Genomic DNA, 19,708 nt, shown 5'->3' on the forward strand with positions numbered 1-19,708 from the left:
GCTGGCTCAGGGGAAGGGTGGGTTTCTGGAGAATGGGATGCAAACTATGTAAACTCATTGCAGCTGGTTCACTAGTTCAGTAATAGAATAAGCGGAAGCAAAAGCCATGCTTATCTGCGGCAGTTCAGGGGCTGAACGAAATAGTGGTGACACTCCATTTCCCAATGAATAATGATTCTGGTCTCTGCAACCACCACCCCATTAGGCCACCTTGGATGGTCATCCCACAGGAGGGGAGTTCAGAACATTACAAGAACGAGCTACAAATTTTGGGGCAGCCATTTGGCCAGTGTGAGTCAACGTTCTCCAGCAGGGCTCCCATACCCCTCATCTGCTTTGCCAGCCTTTTGTTTTTTCCTTTTCCTTATGACTGAAAATGGAGTAAAAAGTGAGAAGCTAAACGTAAAGAAGCCTCACCATTAAAATCACTCAGAGCACCATCACCATTACATATTTTGTTAGTAACGCACACAGCAGTCTCTTGCACACACCAGAATTCCATTTTGTTGGGTATTGCACTAACAGTTAATTTCAACATTTTCATTTCATGCACATTTGGCCTCTACGTCTTAACTTTAAAAAGCAATTAAATAATTAATTTATTATCAGCAAATGAAAATCTTAAAGTATTTGAAATTTTAACAAAATCCACAGCCCAGAGGTCTACAAAAATTGCTGTTCATACTTCACCCATTCAGTGGATGTCAAAGTATTTTGCTGCAAATCCAGCAGTCCTTCATGTATCACTTCGCATTCTGCAGGTCTTCCAGAGCAGGACTCTGCTGGTCTCTTGTATGAATTGCTCTGTATAACTCTGCTCAGAAGGTATGTTATCTACGTAATAAGTGGCAGCAGAAAGAATATATTTTCCATGTTAATTCTTTTGAAAAAGACATTAAAGGTGGGTTATTCAAGTATAAAAATGATAGACAGCACTATACGCAGCAGCCAAATAGGTAAAATAAATTAACGTTAAATAAATAGCCTCTTTCTATGATGCTAAACTGCTTAACTGCAATTTGGTTTTATGTCCACAGTTCTAAACCTGTCGGTGTAAGGAGAATATAATTTTATTCTGGAGGGGTTACTGTAAAATATAATTTTACTTTTGTAATTCATATACGAAGCAATCTAGGGCAAAGTTTCTGTTCAGCTCTGTCCAAGCCCAGGTAGTACTTGATTGCTTTGGCTCAAAATCTCAGAGAAACCCAGCAGAAAAATGAATGCTTGCCTACAGCTGAAGATAGCATGGATTAAGGTGGGTGTGAATTTAAAGTGCTCTTTTTGTTATACAGGGGCACATTTGAGTGTTCTTACTACAGAATACACATACCTTTTTGAGCTCTTCTGCTAAATATAATATATTTGGAAAATCAAGCCAATCAATCATGAGACACTGTTCAACTGGAATAAAAGTTTCTGCACATGGAACGAACAGTTGATTTTCACAAGGGGTGTATCCCTGTGTAACAAGCCCCTTAATAATAAGTCACAGCACAAGTTTGGATGCAAACTCTTCCATGCTTTTTGAGAGTTTGTGCCTCAGCCTAAATCATGCAGCTTGCTGCAGTGCCTCCGCAGTGGGATGACACAAGCCCTAAGACATGATCACCCCTGAACACACAGGGCATCTGCATTCAGGTGAAAAGCTAGTGCTAACGGCAGAACTAGAATTTCTCAAGTTTTAGTGTAGACCCTAGTTATCCTACCTGGAATATTTAATTGGACCTAGAACTCAAAAGGAGCTGAGACCTCAAAATGAAACAGCTCATACAAAATCTTGCAAAACTGAATCATTTCATTAAACAAACATCTAGTTGCACCTAGTCTATCTTCCTCTGATAATTTTATAATTCCAGTGTATTTTGACAGTAAAAGATGAACTACCAGGTCTTTTCCTTTTCACAGCATCAGATGGCCTCATTCATTCTTCTTAAAAGCATGCATTTTAATAAATATCTTATACATAGAAAAAAGAAGTGTTTAGAAAATTTCAATTAAGATGCAACTGTGCACATCATCAGTTTTGTTTGCTGGTTTTAATACAATCTCAGACCAGTTAGATTCCAGGTATAGCTGAAGAAATGCACCCGCTTTCATATCGCATCTTGAGCTGGCTTTACATCTTCAGTCCCAGTGAACTGTAGCAAAATCCTAAGGCCAAACATTATCCTGAACTCACATTTCCTTTGTTCCATGTATGAACATACACAGAATAAAGACATACCTACTTCTTTGTTTGCACAATGCACTGCATAACAATTCCCATTTATGACTGGGACCTGCTGGGTTCTACCATAACGTTAGCTGTTATTTATAGCAATCTGTCTATGACATTGTAAAAACTTACCTTCCTTTTATCATCAAGAGACACTGCTTCCAGCTCATAATCTTGTCGTCCATGAAACACAATGCTGAAGCGCCTCCTTTCAGTATCTTCACAGGCTTTGACTTGTGAGAAAGGAAACTGTTTCTTAATAATTCCTTTTTCAATGTTAAAAATGGTCCTTGTGTTGAAATCAATCTGGAATAGAAAGTTCTTCATTACTTGACTCCATCGCTTCTCTTCATTGAAAGGGAAAAACAGCATCCTCAATATTACCACGCAAGGGCATTTAGATAAAGGACCAGCTTAGAATATGTATCTATCTTGCCGATGACTAGAATATAAAAATGACATTCCATCATCAAGATACTGCCCTATATTTGTTTTAGTTACAAAACAAACAGATATTCATTGTAACTGTGTTTCCTTATCGCTTTTGATGAATATGCATCAATTTGTCACTCTGAAATATTATTTCTTTTTAAATTCCTCTTGTCTTATACAACCCAGTGCAAAAAACCTCCCACTCAGCAGTAGTGATAGCACAAACTACTGGCACGGCCACCTCAGTGGAGATTCGGTTTCTAACTGCTTCAGCCTGTGCCCCTGTACTAAAATGAAAGTGGTTATTTCTCCGATAGCTGCTTCTGTGTCAGAAAGAGACACAGATTTCTCTGTTGAGAAATTACTTTCTGATATAAATACTATTGCATGTTGATTTAGATCTTATCTAATACAGATAATTTTTTTTGTCTATGTCTCTATACATATATGTGCACATATAGGTGAAGGGAGCAATGATAACAGCCAATAAAGTTATTTTAGTGCTGTTTCACAGCCATAACAATTAAAAATTGTTTGCTTCAAAATAAAATTATTATTCTTCCACTGCATCATCTGTGTTTGCAGTGTTAAAAACTGGTACAGACAGATTCTGGTATCTGTTCTGTGTGTAGGTCCCTGCTGAGCAGAAACAGCTTTGTTGATACAATAAGATGTGAATATTATCTGACCACCCAGCCTCACTGAGGGCAGCCCACAGAGAAGGCAAACTCAGAAGAGTCTCAGATCTTGCCCAAGTTAGATATTTACCTTCTATCATAAATGATTGTTGGCACCTTTCATTGCTATAGTGCAGACCACACCAACCAAACCCTTACATGGTGCCCTTTCCCTCCGTTCTGTTTATAGCAGGAAATCTCCAAAGCAGAACCATTCTCATTATTACCTCTGACTTTTGAAGGCTGCTGTAATTAGAGATAACTTCCGCATCTAATATAGCTTTCTCCAATTTTCCATCAGCTTTATGTCTAAACGAATAATCTTTTAATTCCAAAAAACAGTGGATATTGAGGGAAATAAGGAGATTATATTTCCTATGGTTAAGATGTAGTAAACAAAAAACCACCCTCTAGCATGTATGACTTGGACTTGCTTATGATCAAATTTTGTCCAAACTACAGGAAAAATTCAGTGGAATCCAGGTTCCCGGAAACATTAAACCTCTGTCACTGATTCTACTTCATGGAATCAAGAAATCACCATCTAGTGTTATTGACAAAATTTTGCTTTAATATCGTACAAGTCAATAAAGCCTTAAGGGTTCATAATGTCAAAAAAAGAATTCACAGGATAGAGTAACCAGAGGTGAGACGCATAGTCCGCCACATGAACCCTCTGAGCATCCCCAGGAACATGTCTTCCCAAGCTTTAGAGAGTGCGGTTGAAGTGATGTCATGTCAAAAGGGACAGATATTTAAGTATGTCTACAGCACTTGTATACATTCACTGTTGCTAACTCGGCAGAACAACTCCCAGGCAGAACCCATTATAATCAATCATCTTTATGACAAATCATGTTTTTCAGAGGTGAAATAACCTCTTAGATTATGAAGTCCCTTCTACAGCCTTCCCAGGGACTTAGTAGAGGCAGTTTCAGATATTGCCCACAGAATACTTTTGGTGTAGAAGGTAGAAATTTTGTTCAATACCTTATACTCTCTGATAGCTCCCTGAACCACAAGATTTTTTTTAAGTTATCTCATAACATTTACCAAGCAACCTAAACATCCTATATTTTTGATACATTGCTTCAAAAGTGAGAATTTTTAAAGTTACCTGCAAAATTCGTTTCTGCCACCGATAGTGTTTGTATTTGTAGATAATGAAGTTAAATTGTGAGCCAGTTAGCAAGTCCTGTGAATCCTGAAAAACAGAAATCAGCAACATGTCCAGCACTGCCAATTTTTGTCCACTCAAATCCAGTCATTTCCTCAGGTGAAGTCTCCCTCAGTGAACAGTGTTCAAACAGCGCTGGGGGCTCTGCAGAAGAACTCCACTTGGAGATACATGGAAGCATCCTCCTGACCTGATTTCCACAAGCACAAAATATCCACAAGTCCTGCTGAACCAATGAAGGGATCACGGATTGGGACAGAAGGTGAAAGGCAGAGCAGAAACAGGAAGACGGGATGGAGAAGAGCAGAGCCCAGGGAGTCATACTAAACATATTTCGACACACGAGAGTAAAAGCAGTCTATCAAACAGGCTAAGTGGCAAACAACCACCATATGTGACTTCAAAGAAAAACATTTACAGATCCTTGAATGCAGTGCAGTAAAATGGAAGATGTTTGTTCCTTGGTTTATGTGGGGCTATACCATTTTTATCTGGTCCCTTACAGTAGCTGCATTGTGTGCATAGAAATAACTAATTTTGCAATCTTCAGAAAAATGTAGGGAAGGGAAGGCCATGATCCAGCTATATTAAATTTCATTTAATTCTAATAATTAGCTATCAAAAAACTTGAACATGGCAGAAGTAGAAAAGGAACCCTTTCTTTTCTTAGTCTGAGAATATATTTCCATGTAGTCTTACACTGCTGAGTTTAATATTGTTGACTGTATCCCTTCTGCAAAACTTGCATTGCTTTTTTATTAGTATTTATTTTTGCTTCTCCTTCTACTTCTTTCCAGCCAAGAAGTTAATAAGCAGTTCAGAAAGCTATTTTTAAAAATTCCAAAAAGCACCAGGTTTATCTCAAAATCACTATCAGCTCCTGTGATGCAAAAAAAAAAAAAAAAAATAATCCAGATTGTGTCATTAGCACATCACAAGATTTCCCTGTTTCCTGGAGATGCTGCCATAGGGAGGCTGGTTCAAAAATACAGAGCAGAAGAGGAAATAGTGAAAATTTCTCCAAATAATTCTCTGCTGGCACTTCTGTGGGGATGATGGACAAAGATTTCAATGACAGAGATACTGGACAGGGATTATGGAGAGGAGGACAAGGGTGATATACTAATGTACAAATTAATGTGCTCCTCATTCTCAAACCATTTTCACTCACCATTACCAACTTCTACTTTTCTCAGCAAAGAGCTTCCATGCTTTCTATAAAACAGAAAGATGCTAATGAGCCGGTTCTGATCATCAGTGAAGAGGTGAAGGTTTTAACAGCAGAAAAATTAATTTTTTGTGTCTCAACCTGATCCTGAAGAAATCTCTGTACTAGACCTCTTGGTCCCCTTGACCTATGCTCAGCAAAGCTATGTTGTTGTGGGACCCAAAAACAGTTTTAAGCCACCTTTACACTGATTCTGGTTTTGCCTGATGGAAGGTCAGAGCCAACCATAAGCAGTGTTAGAACTGAAGTCACACTGGCCAAGGCTTTGTACCTTGTAGCCAGCCGTTCTCATGGCCATGCACAATGCTAAGTTGTCAGACGCTCTTATGGTGACCAGTCATGCCCCAAAGACAACCCATCGCTAGAAGAACCCTCAAGGACTTGATCCATCATTTTCCCAAGGATTTTGCTCTACTTTTATTGTTACAGTACTTAATGCTGCACTCACAACAACGAAACTCACATGGATGGGTCTGATCTAGATTTAACTACTCGTTCCAGGTAATGCCAGCCGTGTAGCTGCAGCATCTGCATGGGATATCCATTACATAGGATACAGGTAGCATTATTTCCTGAAATATTTGGTTATAAACTGGAGCGTATATGTTTGCACAAGTTGGGATTGCATCTTTGAAAGCAATACGGACATGCTCCTAATGCTCAGCCAGCCTTTCCAACAACAAGTTCATACATTTGAATGTCTTGCAAAATAGATCAAAGGATTGACCTTACCTTTTCAGCATACACCTCTTTCTGTGCCAAATGTAAAGCTCCTTCAACGCTCACTTCTTTATTTTTCACCATGTTCATAATTTTGAGGAGTTTTTCCTGGCTTAACTGGAAAAAAAGGGTCAAATGCTTTTAAAGACTGTTTTTTCACTGCAATATTAAGGATACAAAGTGCTTGTGGCAGTTACAGCTGCAGTATCTGACATAAAATTACAATTTCTTTCATATTTTATGTTCTATCGACAACCTGCCCAGCAAATATAATCTGCCTTTGAAATCTGGTGAGAATCCACAAGATATCAAATATACAGGGGCTTTTACAATTTTAGAAGATGGGGTGGTAATATCTGGAGGTAGAACTGCAAGGAAGAAATCTTTTTTAGTTTGAAAATCTGGCAAGAAGTGAAAACATCAATTTTGCATGCTTGCCTGTGTCTTACCCTTAAAGTACTGCATACAGGGAACATGAAAGCAAAATCAGGGCCATTTGAAATTTCCAGGGCAGGGGGGTGGGGGGGCGGGCATGGGGGGGAATCGATGTTTCTACCAGCAGGTACAGCTGCCACATTAACTTATCTAAACACATTAACAAGCCAGCGTTACACTTCCCCTTTCTTTTGCCAAAAAAAGGAGGTTGCACTGACAATAAACTTACACACAAATGTATGTTGCTCTTAAGTGAACCAGGTGGGGATTGCAATGCCAAACAGGAATCAAGCACACAAAAAAAGCCAGTGGAGCTACCAGGGCCCCAGAACTACAGCAGCTTACACTGTTGGCAAAGCTCTTTCGCAGACTGTGTAGAAAGAATAAACAATTCCCCTTTGAGACAGACCAAAGAGTTCCCTTGTGTGATATCCATTCCTCAACAGTAGCAGAATTGGAAATTTGGAAGGAGTGTGTAGGTTTTATCACCAGAGCTCAGGAACTTGTGATTATTTTATCCAGTAGCTTAGCTACAATATTCAATTAGCTGCAATATACAGCGCTTCCTATCCCCCCGGAGAATGACTTCACTGCAAGGAGGTAAGTTACTACAGTAAAATCTTCCAAATCATCCTTTTCAAACTCTTTCACATGGACATCCAAGGTGAGGAGCCCACCCCAGGAGCACTGCCCAGCCTGCACAGGAGCAAGGGGAAGGGGCAGGAGAGCTGGCTGTGGGAATGGCAAGTCCCCCCCTGCCCCACATCCCTGTTGCTGGAGCTGCCGGGAAAACCAGCATATTCAGAGCAAGGCAGCTCAAAGCATCTCTGACTTTGGCTACCCCAAGGACAAGGCACCGAGAGAGCATGGAGTGGGTTTTGCTGTTTCTGCCATAGGAAAAAGAAGGCAAAGAGCTATAGACAGGTATCCCTAGAGAGCCCGGTCCACCACTCGGGAGGGGGAGGCTGGGTGGAAGTCAGGGCTCCAGAGAGCTGCCAGTTTTGCTGCCTGTGACCTGTGATGGTTATGCCCAGCAGTGGCCACTGCACTGCTTCCCAGCCCTCCAAGGCAGCCTCCCACCTGCTTTGCCACCCCCAGCACCTTCTGGTCCTGATCAATCCCTAATCCCTCACTTTACCTACGCCTACAGCTCTCCACAGATACAGCAGCTTCTCTGCTGAACACCCCAGCAAGGCAGCCTGAGAGAGATCCTCTCTGAGACTGAGATCCTCTCTGAGACCCTCTCTGAGACTGAAATCCTCTCCACCCACCCAAGCACCACAGCCACCTGGCACACATCCAACGGGCAACAAAAATCACCAGTCACACCGCAGAGGTCAGGGACCGCTAAATCCACAGGTTCTTTTTCCAAGCCACACTGCACCAAACACACTTTAGCTCACCAAATTTCTAACCTCTCAATCAGTTTCTGACCAACAGACATGTTGTATGTTTTTACAGCCTACAAACAAAACTGGGAAGAAAAGAAGAAATATTTTGTTTTTAAAGCCTTGGAATTTTCAATGCTAATATAAAAGTAACTTATGGCATAGCTCCCAGCTGCAAATAGTAATGTGAACAGTGAGGAAAGAATGAAAGCAGTCTGATAATTCATTCACATTTGCTGAGGCACAGAAGGTTCCTACAATGACCTTCACATTCTGTATTTGAATTTTAAACGGCCATATATTTACACCACACATACATTGTATACAATTAGATCTTAACAAGATAATTCCCCACTGAACAGACTCTGCGTAAGCAAACAAGAATATGTATGTATCTGAATTGAAAAATATAGTTTCCTTAATACTAAGATCTCTCAGCTTTGAAGTGCAAGATTCTATTTATACAGGATAGCAATTCTTGATAGGAAGTTGGATAGTATGTTTGCAACTGGTAGGGCTTTTTGTATGAAAGGTTCAAAGATTTTGCAGCAGGATGACAACGATAACATAAAGATAACATTTTAGTCTTTTTTTCAAAGGCACAGTCTGATTAACACAAACAAGAAAACTATTTCCCTCGCTTCAGTACACAATTCGATGAACAAGTTCAGTTCTCATTTGAACCTCATGGTGTTGTCCAGCTACACAATACATCATACACAGCTGCAGGGATGCTTCCTAAGAGTGGCCAATAAAACAAGAGTTTCAGCTTGAAAACTCTGAGGTTTTGAATTTTTTTCCTAGGATATAGGTGATTTGGGTTACCATCCCTGTTGTCATGCAAGCAGGCTCCATACTCTGCAGTGCCCCAAGCACTGGGTATTTTAAGGTCTGTCTTTCTGGCCAAATAATCTATCTAGGACCAAGAAACCCTGCCACAACACCTCTATCAAAACCAAGACATTTTCTTGTAATTCACTGTGTTTCTCTTTTGCATTACTGAAAATTTTCAAAAGTTGTTTGGGTTTGTTTTTTTTTAATTTTTACCAAAAAAAATACAGAAGGGAATACATTTTTGGCTCTACGAAGTATTCAACTCCTCATTCCACTTACCTTCACCAAAGTCTCCTGTAAACTAGAATGATATTCTGCCCAAGACATGAAAACAACAGGGAACATCTCTTAATTTGCTTAATAATGTATGCACAAAAATATTTGCAAAAGAGAAGCAAACCGTTTTGTATATTGCAAATGCAGGAAGGGTAGTTAGTAAGTTAGGCTACTGACAGTTAATGCATTCCCCAGAGAGCACACAAAAGATAGTGCTTGGTACAGGTTATTTTTAACAGCACCCTGTTGTTTTAACGTCTCTGTTAACTCTCTTTCTCTCTGCACATCTGCAAGCAGGAGGGAAACATTTCAACACATGAGAGGCAAAAAAGGCACTTTTCAGCTTATGAGAACTGTCAAAATTATTTGTCAGAAGTCTGTCTGGCTTGCTCAGGTTTTTGACAACCACACGTTAGCATGGTATTTTTACTTGCAAACAAGACTTGAGTAACAGATCCTGACCTTTATCGTTTTGTATCTCTGGGGCTTTTCTCTCAGCACATCACCATGTTTTTAATGCTCATTCTTGTGTTTGTTTTGGTGGGGTTTTTTTCTTGAAAAGAAAACAAGTTTTGTGTTATTATCCACTAAAATGCCATTAAGTCAGATTGTGTTATATTGCCTAATAGAATGTGAGTGGTGCAACCAAACAGAATGTTTTTATAAAAGTTTTGTTATCCAACCTTGATTTAAAAAAATTAAATGTTTCTATTATACAGCATGCACATTAAGGAAATACATGAGATTGCATTAATAATGCATTCATTTACCTGCCAGCTTAAAGAAGCTTGTTTAATACAAATTAAATCTTCACGACCCACCCAAGAGTCAGTATAGCCACGTAAGTGATTTGAAAGAAAAATCAGCGCTCACAATTGAAGGAAGAGCGTGGGGCTCCAGGCGTTCTCTGTATATCCATTACTCTGCAGGGCGAGGTATTTATATTTTTGGCATTGACATGGTATAAAATGTGCTTAGTGGCAAGATACGAGATTTCTGGCTTATTCTTGGGCAGCTGCCAACACAGTACTCTACACGACCCCTTCCAGGGCTTCCTGGCACTCTCCCTTTGCCCAGCAGAGTCTCACAAGAGGCCCTAAAAGGTATGGAAGGTCTTGCATGTAGTCTTCATACTGTGGAAATATTACTCTAATGACTCCAGAAATGTTCCCATTCTGATGCTCCAGACCTTCTGAGCATCAACCAGAAAGAGGGGTTAAAGCCACATCATCTTCTACAGCTGATTGAGTGAAGCAGTGGAAGGCGTACTGAGCATGTTCAAGAACAAGACAGGCTAACAGCATCCTGTGCCTCCTCCTTCTGACACTCGCCCTCTAACACGCACTAGTCCCCAATCCCATGGTTTGCTGTCTCCTGTGCAGTCAGCAGAGATGCCTGGGCTTCTCTCGGTGGCAATTCACCGCATGTTAAGACCCGTCTCATTATCTGACAGCTCTTTCTCTCTATTACCTACAGAAGAATTTGAACTACGTGACTTTTGCTCAGCTTATTCTTATTCTGCAGACCATCCTACCCGGATCGTAATATGACAGCAATCTCTCACAGAACTCCTGGAATGTGTGTACGTATACCCACAGAGATGTAAAGCAAGAAGTCTGGCTGCCAGTCAGCTATAGATATGATCTCAATTATTACAAATACTGGCACAATTCAGCAAGACATTATTTCCAGTTTACTTAGGTGAAGATCATAGCTAATATGCACTGAGCTCTATCATTTCCTGTGACAACAAAACCAAGTCATGCAGAAATCCTGCTCCCGGTACAAATGAGGGGAAATTTTTATTCAAGTCTAGTCAAGCCTTTCACTGTTAAGCATTCCTTACACTTGTCCTTGTTAAACATTAACAGTGTTAAACATTCTCATCTGCTTGCTACAAGAAGCAAGAGACAAACCAGCTCCTGGCTGCCGTGGGAGCCAGAAGGGAAGGCTGGACCGAGCAGGCTTCTTCCTCACCCTCTGCACACCACAGCAGCATTTCCCTTTTAGCACTGCTGGGAGCAATGCTCCACAGGACAAAAGAACTCAATCCAACAGGGAAGAGCCAAGTAGTGGCTACATATTGCTTTACAGAGATCTCACAAATTTCTCGACACAAAGCTGCCTGAATGCTATCCTTGTCCACACAAAAAGAAATATGCTGTTTTAACATACATGCCTGACTTTTTTTTTTTATCCAGCATAGGGTCATATTTTCATTCATTTTGGAGTGCTTTTTTTTTTTTTTTTTTAAATACTGTTTTTAATAACTGAATATTTTGTTTTCTATCCAGAACAGCAGGATAAAGCAACTTCAAGGTAAAGCTTTCTGGGGATTTTTTGTTGACTCAGTGCATTCCAGCTACGGTGCACAACACTTTCTGCAAAGCAAGTACAGTGTAGCAGCTTAAAAATAAGTGCCAAGATGTAATACGGTGATTGACCTGTAATGAAATTTCAAGTAGCAACTTCCTTTTCCAAGATGTGCTTTTAAAGAAAACATTATTTATTTTTTTTAAATCAAAGGCGCTGGGTTAGTTTACCATAGATATTTGTCTTCCTCAAAATAGTATGCTGAACTGCACTCTGCCTGAATGTTAAACATGTCATGTAAGCGATTTTAAAGACAGCAAACACAATCTGGGTTGCCTTAAAAGTTCTGGTCTGGTGTTATCAGCTTTCATCCTTCAACACATTCGCTTTTACCAGGTTTGAACTTGGCCCAAAGTGTACCGAGTGCTCCCATATATTTACAGGGGAGTGGCTGTCTTCTATGATTGGGGTATCTGAAAAGCCTTCACTTGTAATTTACATGAAATATCAATACAGATGACTGATGTGATATTTTTATGTGGCAATACCATCTTTTGTAGCCAGTCATAGAGATAGACTAATATTATTTGTCAAACAGAGCTGCTATTCATCAAATAAATTATCCATCTGTAATAATGTTTTTCATTATTTGTTCAGATCTATATCTGGCTGAATAATATCTGTCAACATTTATTCAAAGAAGAAGGTATTCATCAAACAGTAGCTTGATTTCCTTGAAAACACTGGAAATTCTGCCACTTTCAGTAGGAGCTGGAGGAGCCCAAAGCTATTTTATTATAACTATATATATATATATATAATTATATAAAGGTATAGAGTGATTAAGTACAACAACAACAAACATCTCAAAAAGCTAGTCTCAAAAATATTTAGGAATCTAAAATATAAACAGGTGCCTGCTGACACATATATAATACAGCATACAACACAAACTAGTCTACCTACCTCCAGTTTTGAAAATATCACCATATTGAGGAATCTCAATGCCTAAACATTTCTTAAAGTTCCCTCTGAAAAAACGATCATTTATAGGTCTGATACGAAGCGAACGCTTTAGTTTCCCTTGGTCAGCACTTAACAGACCAGCCTGGACTCTCCTGCTCTAACAGCGCTTCGGTCTTGTCAGGAAACAACACTCAAAGTAATTACCAGAATTACACTGCGAAAACTCAAAGGATAAACTGAGTGCTGCTGCACAGGAGGCTGGCGTCACTTTACTATTCAATGCTTTCATTAATGATTTGATGATGTACTAGCGATTTTGTTTATTAAATTTGCAAACTTTGACACAAAGGGAAAGAACTGCAAGCGGGTCACAAGGGGGATTCAAATTCAAAACAAGCTTGTCAAATGAGAGAAGCAATAATATACAGTTCAACAAGCGTCAGGGAGGGGGGGAGTGGAAGCTTGAAAAAGTTCAGCAGGAATTACCATCTTCACATCTTCGCAAGCAGTGGCTGAGGAACACACACTCTTCAGAAAAAGACCCAGAAGTTATAGCCATTTACAAACTAGCACAAGTTAACAACATCATGCTGTGGCAATAAAAGCAAATATCCCACTGGGAGGTCAGAGACAGCAGCACAGTTTGCAAAACATAAGTAATCTTTCCAGCACTCAGCACTGATAAAGGTTTCTGCTAGAATAGCGGGTGAAGTTTTCCATGACTCCAGAAAAAAGCTGGACATGCTGAAGGAGTCCAGATCAAGCCAATAAGAATCATCAGAGCTTTGGAGAAACACAACTTACAAGGAAAGAGAGGAAGGACTGGGATTTCAGAGCCAGGAGAAGGCTGGGAGGCCACAGTCTTCAAGTGCATCAACAGCTGCTGCAAAAAGGAAAGGAGCAGGTTGCTCCCTGTGCGGGAGGATGAAAAGAAATACAATTTAAATTCCAACAAAAGATGTTTGGCTTAGATGTTCGGCAAACAGTAAGGATAACACTAGCCACAGAGCTGTCTAGGAAAGATTATGGAATCTCCCATTACTGAGCACCTTTAAGAAGAGTTAAACAAAACCTTTATGGACTCTGTGGGATACAAAAGCCTTGGATGGCGCTTTGATAGATGCCTTACTAGGCTTTTCTCATACCTAACCTCCTTTTTTAACCCATATTTTGCACACTTGTTTTGCATTTTAATTAAGTCCAAGCCTGAGTGCAAAGAACAGATGGTTTTGCTGCTTTTCAAAGCACCACTTTCAGGGAAAGTGGCAGTCAGAGATTTAAAAGATTCTAGAAAACTTCATCCAGCCTATGAGAGTTTATCTGTAGGGCAAAGATGCTCCCTGAAAACCCCTTCTTTCAGGAGACCATGTGCTGCTGGATCAGAACTGGCAGTGCCTGGTTGGGTATTACGCTGTTAGGCATTACCGTGGCGATGAAGTACCAAAGAGCAAGACCTACAGAGAAACCTTTTGCAGCCAGCCTCACCTTATAAGAAATGCAACAATGTTTTCCAAATCCTAACTCGCACATCCTAGGTACTGGTTCAGTCAGGCTCGTATTAAGAGCCTGGGCAAGCCAAGGCAGGGACAGAGATGCCCTCGGCTGTGCAGAACCAAGCCCATGGTGCTTCAGTTCTTCAATACTGATGGAGATTTAAAAAAGATAATTCTTATTTCCGACCCACACCCATTTAGTGCCAATTGTCTATGGAATTTATTTACTACTGACAATTAAAGCTAAGGTGGATGTTTCCAAGGGGCAATCATGAAGTATAAAGACAGTTATACACACCTACATCTTCAAATAAAAATCCCAGCAGTCTTTAAACAGTATTTTTATAAGTTTTCCACTCACACTTCCTTTATATCTCAGTCCAGTTGCTTACAAATATAACTGAGAACTTTGGCTATCTAAAAGCATGATGTATTGCTAAAATTCATGGATTCTATGATTTTGCTGCTTCATGTACTTCGTGTTAAGTAGGTGCAACATTAAGTAATTGAAGCATGCCATTTGAATTACCTGCTGGTGATTTTCTTCAAACACCTACCAAAATATCTTTGCAGGTAGTACTCAAAACAGAAATAAAGACTGCAGAATTTTTAGGTATGATAATAAGTCCTCCATACTTGAAAAGTGCACAACTGAAGTACTGGTGTGGCTACAGTCACGCATTGACACACCATGAGATTCCTGTATATATATGGATGTACAAAGACAAACCTCAGTGTACGCACCATACGATAAAACTTGTCCATGTGTCCTATAGATTGCAACGATTAAAATGTCAACTGTCCCATTCATGCTAGAAGTACACCTGATCAGAACGCTACAGTAAATGGGCAGTTAAAACATATATGGAAAGCTTTACATTACAATTAGTATTACAAAGACTGGAGGCAGGCACCTCAATAAAAATGCAGGAGTCCCCAGTGTGAACTGGTTTCCAGCTTGTACTAACGGTTTGTGCAATGTATGGCCAATATGCTCAGTTTTCATTTTTTTGTATCATGCCTAAGCCATTACTAAATCTCTTCCACCGTCACTTTGTTTTCCTCCAAATGTTGGCCTCCGCAAAGCCAAATTACATTTAAAGATGTAAATAAAGTAAATCCTACTTTTTTAAAAATGTAAGATTTTTATGTGATAAGAGACTGACTTTGCTGAATATTGCTGTCAGTTGAAATTAATTAAGTGAGTGCAATCTGAATTACCTAGAGGCAGTTCACCTTTGAAGTAGCAACTATGGAAAGATTTTCAAAAGCATTTGGGGATAGTTTTACGCTAGGAACATTCGGTATAAAACTCCCATTGATTTCAGTGCCCTAACACCACAGAAACTTGCAATATGTGTCCTGAGTGTATCAAATGATACTTGATTTCAAAACAATACCTAAGTGTGAATTTGCTTAGTATTCTGTTGGGGTATTGAGGTATAATTTGAATGCTATACTACAAAATGGACTGAAATAGATTAAAGAAGGTGGCTCATATAGAAATATTTCTGTTAGTAAAATAATAATATTCTATGCTTTTAGTCACAGTAATAAGAGCACAGTGATAAGAACTATTGAGGATAATCATATTTGCTTATTAACATGATAGTCCAATTAATCTTGTGAAGAAACAAAGATTACCAGACTATTTAACAGTGACATCTAATTATTTTGGAGAAAAGCATGCATCTTTCTGTTCAAAGGCTTACAATCTCATTTTGTGCCCTAACATCTTGTAAAAGATAGATACATAATCAGGGAAGAATTGGGCTGCTAAAATTATTAAATGCTGAACAAGACTCATTTCATTATACTTGATGTTTATTAGATCGTATTAGTTAACACCTGCTAAGCAAAAAGTGCAATATAGAGAACGCAACACTCATTTCATGCACGTTTAACTGAGAATCCAGGGTCTCCATGAATTTTACATTAATTAGCTGGAACATTTAATGAACAAATTCTTCATTATGTTCTAATCAAAACACAGTCTGAGAGCTTAAGGAAAAACCCCAATGAGCATCCATCTACTGATGTATTATTTCTAACCTAACATTTTTCCCCCCATAAATCATCCTAGCAAAATATTTAGTTAAAAGGAGGCTATTTCTCCTTACCACTCTCCTCTTAAACTCTGACGGATTTAGCAGAATATAATCCTTGAATCCTTGTCTGTGTAAATGTTTTTGCTATGTTCTTAATACTTAATACTACAAAAGTACACTACATTTTCCAAGTAAGGTTAACTTCCTCAGGATTGATTAGTTGCACATCTATTTATGCTGGGTCTTTAAGTCCTTTCTGAAACTCAGGAAATAATTTCCTCTCAAAAAGAGGCTTGGCAATATCCGTTGTACTTCCAGTTTCAGGAACTTGGACAATATTGAGAATGGAGCAAAACAGATGGAGCTCCAAACAGCTCGGTAGCAGGAAATTTAACTGAGGAATTCCACCTGTGTATGGGTGATGAGGAAGACATACCTCAGCGTGTACTTCATCCTTGTTCCATAGGCATTTCTTACCCTCTTTGTTTCATGGGCTACTTCCTGCTGAGTAGCAAACATGAAAATTCAGTGCAGCCTCCCTGGGTCCTTCAATCTTGTCTTATAAAAGAAACACATTCCCAGACTTTGAGATGGGTTTAGGTGGATCAAGATTCCCACACAGACTGTTTCCATATTGATGCTTTCATCTGCCTACGAGTGATTCTGGCTTTAAGTATAAGTGCAGTCTCAAAGCAATATGCACTGATGCAGCATCTCTCATCCAGCAGTTCCGCAGAATCCACAGACACCCAGGGTCAAAACACCGGCAGGACCAAGGAAGCTGAACTGTCTCACAGGTCCTCTGCACGGGCTGACATTTGATGTTAAGTGCAGGGAGCAGACTGTTCTGAGCCCCATCTGTCCTGGACTGACCACGCAATACGTATAGTCAAGTCATTAGAAGCCCCAGCAGATGAGCAGAACATCAGATTTCTGACTTGTAGTCTAACAACAATTGCCCATCTCAGAGGCTACAGAGCTGCTGCTGAGGCTGGGTACATGTTCATGAATACACATATAAGAATATATGGCATCATTTGGCCTTATTTAAATGGAGTTGATCCCTTGCTAAACACACAGTGAAAATCTGCTTTAAGCTACCTTGGAAAAGACCAGGGAGGGGAGGAAGGAAAAAAATAAAAAAAAAAAAAAAAAAAAATCAATCGCCTAAGAGAGCTGGCCTTTAAAAAAAAGCCTAACAAAAATTGTATGGGAAAGCCACGGGGATAAAGTACTTTAAAGTCGTTGATTAAAGTAAAGCAGAGTGGAAAAGCAAAAGGTCTGACAAGCATTCCACCTTGCACCGTGATCTTATCAGCTGTCAAAAGACTTAGATGAAAAGCCTCATGAAGACATATCGCCAAGTTTTAAAAGGAGTTCACAAAACTTTAAAACACACATTTTTCTCACATGCAGTTTAGCTTTGCAAATATTTTGCTGATGGTACAACCTGAGCTTTGTGCATATGCTTTATTGCAAGCCTTGGGGAGTGAAAGAAAGGGAAAAGTGGCACCACCTGGTTATGGTTTCCTGTTTCTCATACATGTAAGCCCTTTCTGGTAGCAAATATTTGGTTATTTCCACATCTGTGTTGCCCCTGACCTCCCCAGCAGTACCTGAAGTAAGAAATAAGAACAATGATTCATAAGCTGCAACTCAGGCTCGTGCGTCAGTGCCAAGCAATAAACACCGTAGGCAGCAGAGAAAGGGAAAACACTTTCAGACTGGTTTTGGACCTTTTCAACACCCCTGTCATCCACAGCTTTTCCAAATAGATCCCAGCACCTCAGCATGTCATTATACTGACTAGTGCCAGGGACTTGCAATTTTATGACATTTCGGGTGCTGTTACTTCAGGTGAAGCAATAAACATCTGTGTAGCTAAATGACTCTGTCTTTGGATCACCTGTTACACTGCCCACCACAGAAAATCTTCAAAGGCCAAGGAGGCTGATGTTGTATGGAGGTAACCAAAGGCAGCAATTTGTCCTGTGCCCTTTTTCCTCTTTGACAAACCAAGGAGCAATAAAATGGTTTCACCCTGGTTTATGCAATTGCTCTGGGTCTGTCTAGAGCCTCGCAGAGCAAATCTTTTCAATGAACATCTCATACTTCTCAGAGAAAAGGGGGAATGATGCAGACAGGGCTGGATTCTCCCCAGCTCTTGTGCTTTGCTAGCCAAGCCACCCTCCGTAGCTGCTCAGAACTCACTCAGAACCACTCCATCACACCTCCTCAGCCTACACATAACACATTCGTTCTTTCCTCTAATTGCTCCTTACTCCAGATCACACACCAGAGAACCTCCACCAATACATGCAGTCAGCTAGCCTAGTCAGAGAGGAGTTTTCCACCGCCTAAGTCTCCAGATAACAGGCTTGCAAACATGCAAGTATTGAAACAAGCAGAGTGCTGCAACAACTATATATCTGGCAGACACTCAGACAAATTCAATAGTGCTGCAACCTGATGTATATTCAATTCTGGCATATCAATCACTTTAAATTCCAGTATGATTATCAAAAGACTGCATTTGCCTATAATATAAACCACTTTTTTTCCCCTCCAATTACCTTATGGAAATTTTTAGCACAGATAATATATAGTATTAATAAATCCTCCCTAGCATGGCAATAGAAAGAGTGATTTTTCTCTCTTTGTCCTTTTCTTTGTATCTGGAAAACCTCACACCTTTCAACTTTCTTAAGAATACAGCACAGAAAAATATTGTTTCATACACATCTGCAAACACTTTCTGATATATTAGACCAGTCCCAGCTCATATCACATAATAATCAATTACATTAAGTAATCTACTGCAAATTCCTTGCCAATAAAATATAAAGTCATTTTCAGTTTCTGATATGCCATCTCTTCAGTTATGTACAACAAATAGCACTTTCACACAAGCCATAATAGTTTCTGCCTTTACCTGTGAAAGAGTGTCTTGTGTTCTTGTATTATCCATGTCTGTGAAAATTCTATTTGTTTCATCAGTATCCCATAGGGTAGCAAACTATAGTTTATTCATTCACACCTGCTTTTCCACAGCACGGTTCTCGTTCTTTCTCTCTGCTTCTCTCTCTCTTATGAAATCTTGCAGCCAATGGCTTTTATTAAGTGTTACTTCCTTTTACGCTGAGAACTGAAAGAAACAATAATGATGCTTTAGTTCCTTATGGCAGCTCTGTGAAAATACAAGAAACTTAGTCGTATGTTTGCTTTTCCTGAACTGATATTTATGTTCTAGTTACTTCCTGAAATCACCGAACCATGAATGCTGAAATTATGATTTATTACTCTACATTGGATCTATCTGAACACCCAGCATGTTAGTTACCAAAACAAACTTCATACTAAATGTAACAAAGTTTGCCCAAGGAATTACAAATCTGATGGTCAATTTTCACAGCAGCATTTTTACACACAGCAGCAATCTTTAACAGGTCCTCAAACTCCAGCATGGATATGTGCGTATTGGATGAAACCACAAAGGCACCTGC

The 19,708-nt window shown here is 39.6% G+C and overlaps 1 protein-coding gene across 6 annotated transcripts in view; it reads right to left on the reverse strand.

Annotated features, from left to right (window-relative positions):
• The window catches only part of LOC102046681 (formin-F), a 51,756-nt gene extending 32,454 nt beyond the window's left edge, over nt 1–19,302 (reverse strand). For 5 of the 6 annotated variants that reach the window (XR_008734161.1, XR_008734159.1, XR_008734160.1 and 2 more), the window contains exons 1-5: nt 19,138–19,301; nt 6,465–6,569; nt 4,445–4,531; nt 2,351–2,524; nt 686–834 (exon numbers count right to left, since the gene is read on the reverse strand). Coding sequence is in view for 1 of the 6 variants with exons in the window: in XM_055722290.1 (XP_055578265.1) it covers nt 686–834; nt 2,351–2,524; nt 4,445–4,531; nt 6,465–6,569; nt 19,138–19,173 (551 nt within the window). In the remaining 5 variants the exon portion in view is untranslated. Of the gene's footprint in view, nt 1–685; nt 835–2,350; nt 2,525–4,444; nt 4,532–6,464; nt 6,570–19,137 lie in introns of all 6 variants that reach the window. The other variant, XR_008734162.1, reaches the window with a different exon arrangement.
• Between the last annotated feature and the right edge of the window lie 406 nt (nt 19,303–19,708).

The sequence above is a fragment of the Falco cherrug genome, chromosome 10 (assembly GCF_023634085.1).
Source record: "Falco cherrug isolate bFalChe1 chromosome 10, bFalChe1.pri, whole genome shotgun sequence".
Lineage (NCBI taxonomy): Eukaryota > Metazoa > Chordata > Aves > Falconiformes > Falconidae > Falco > Falco cherrug.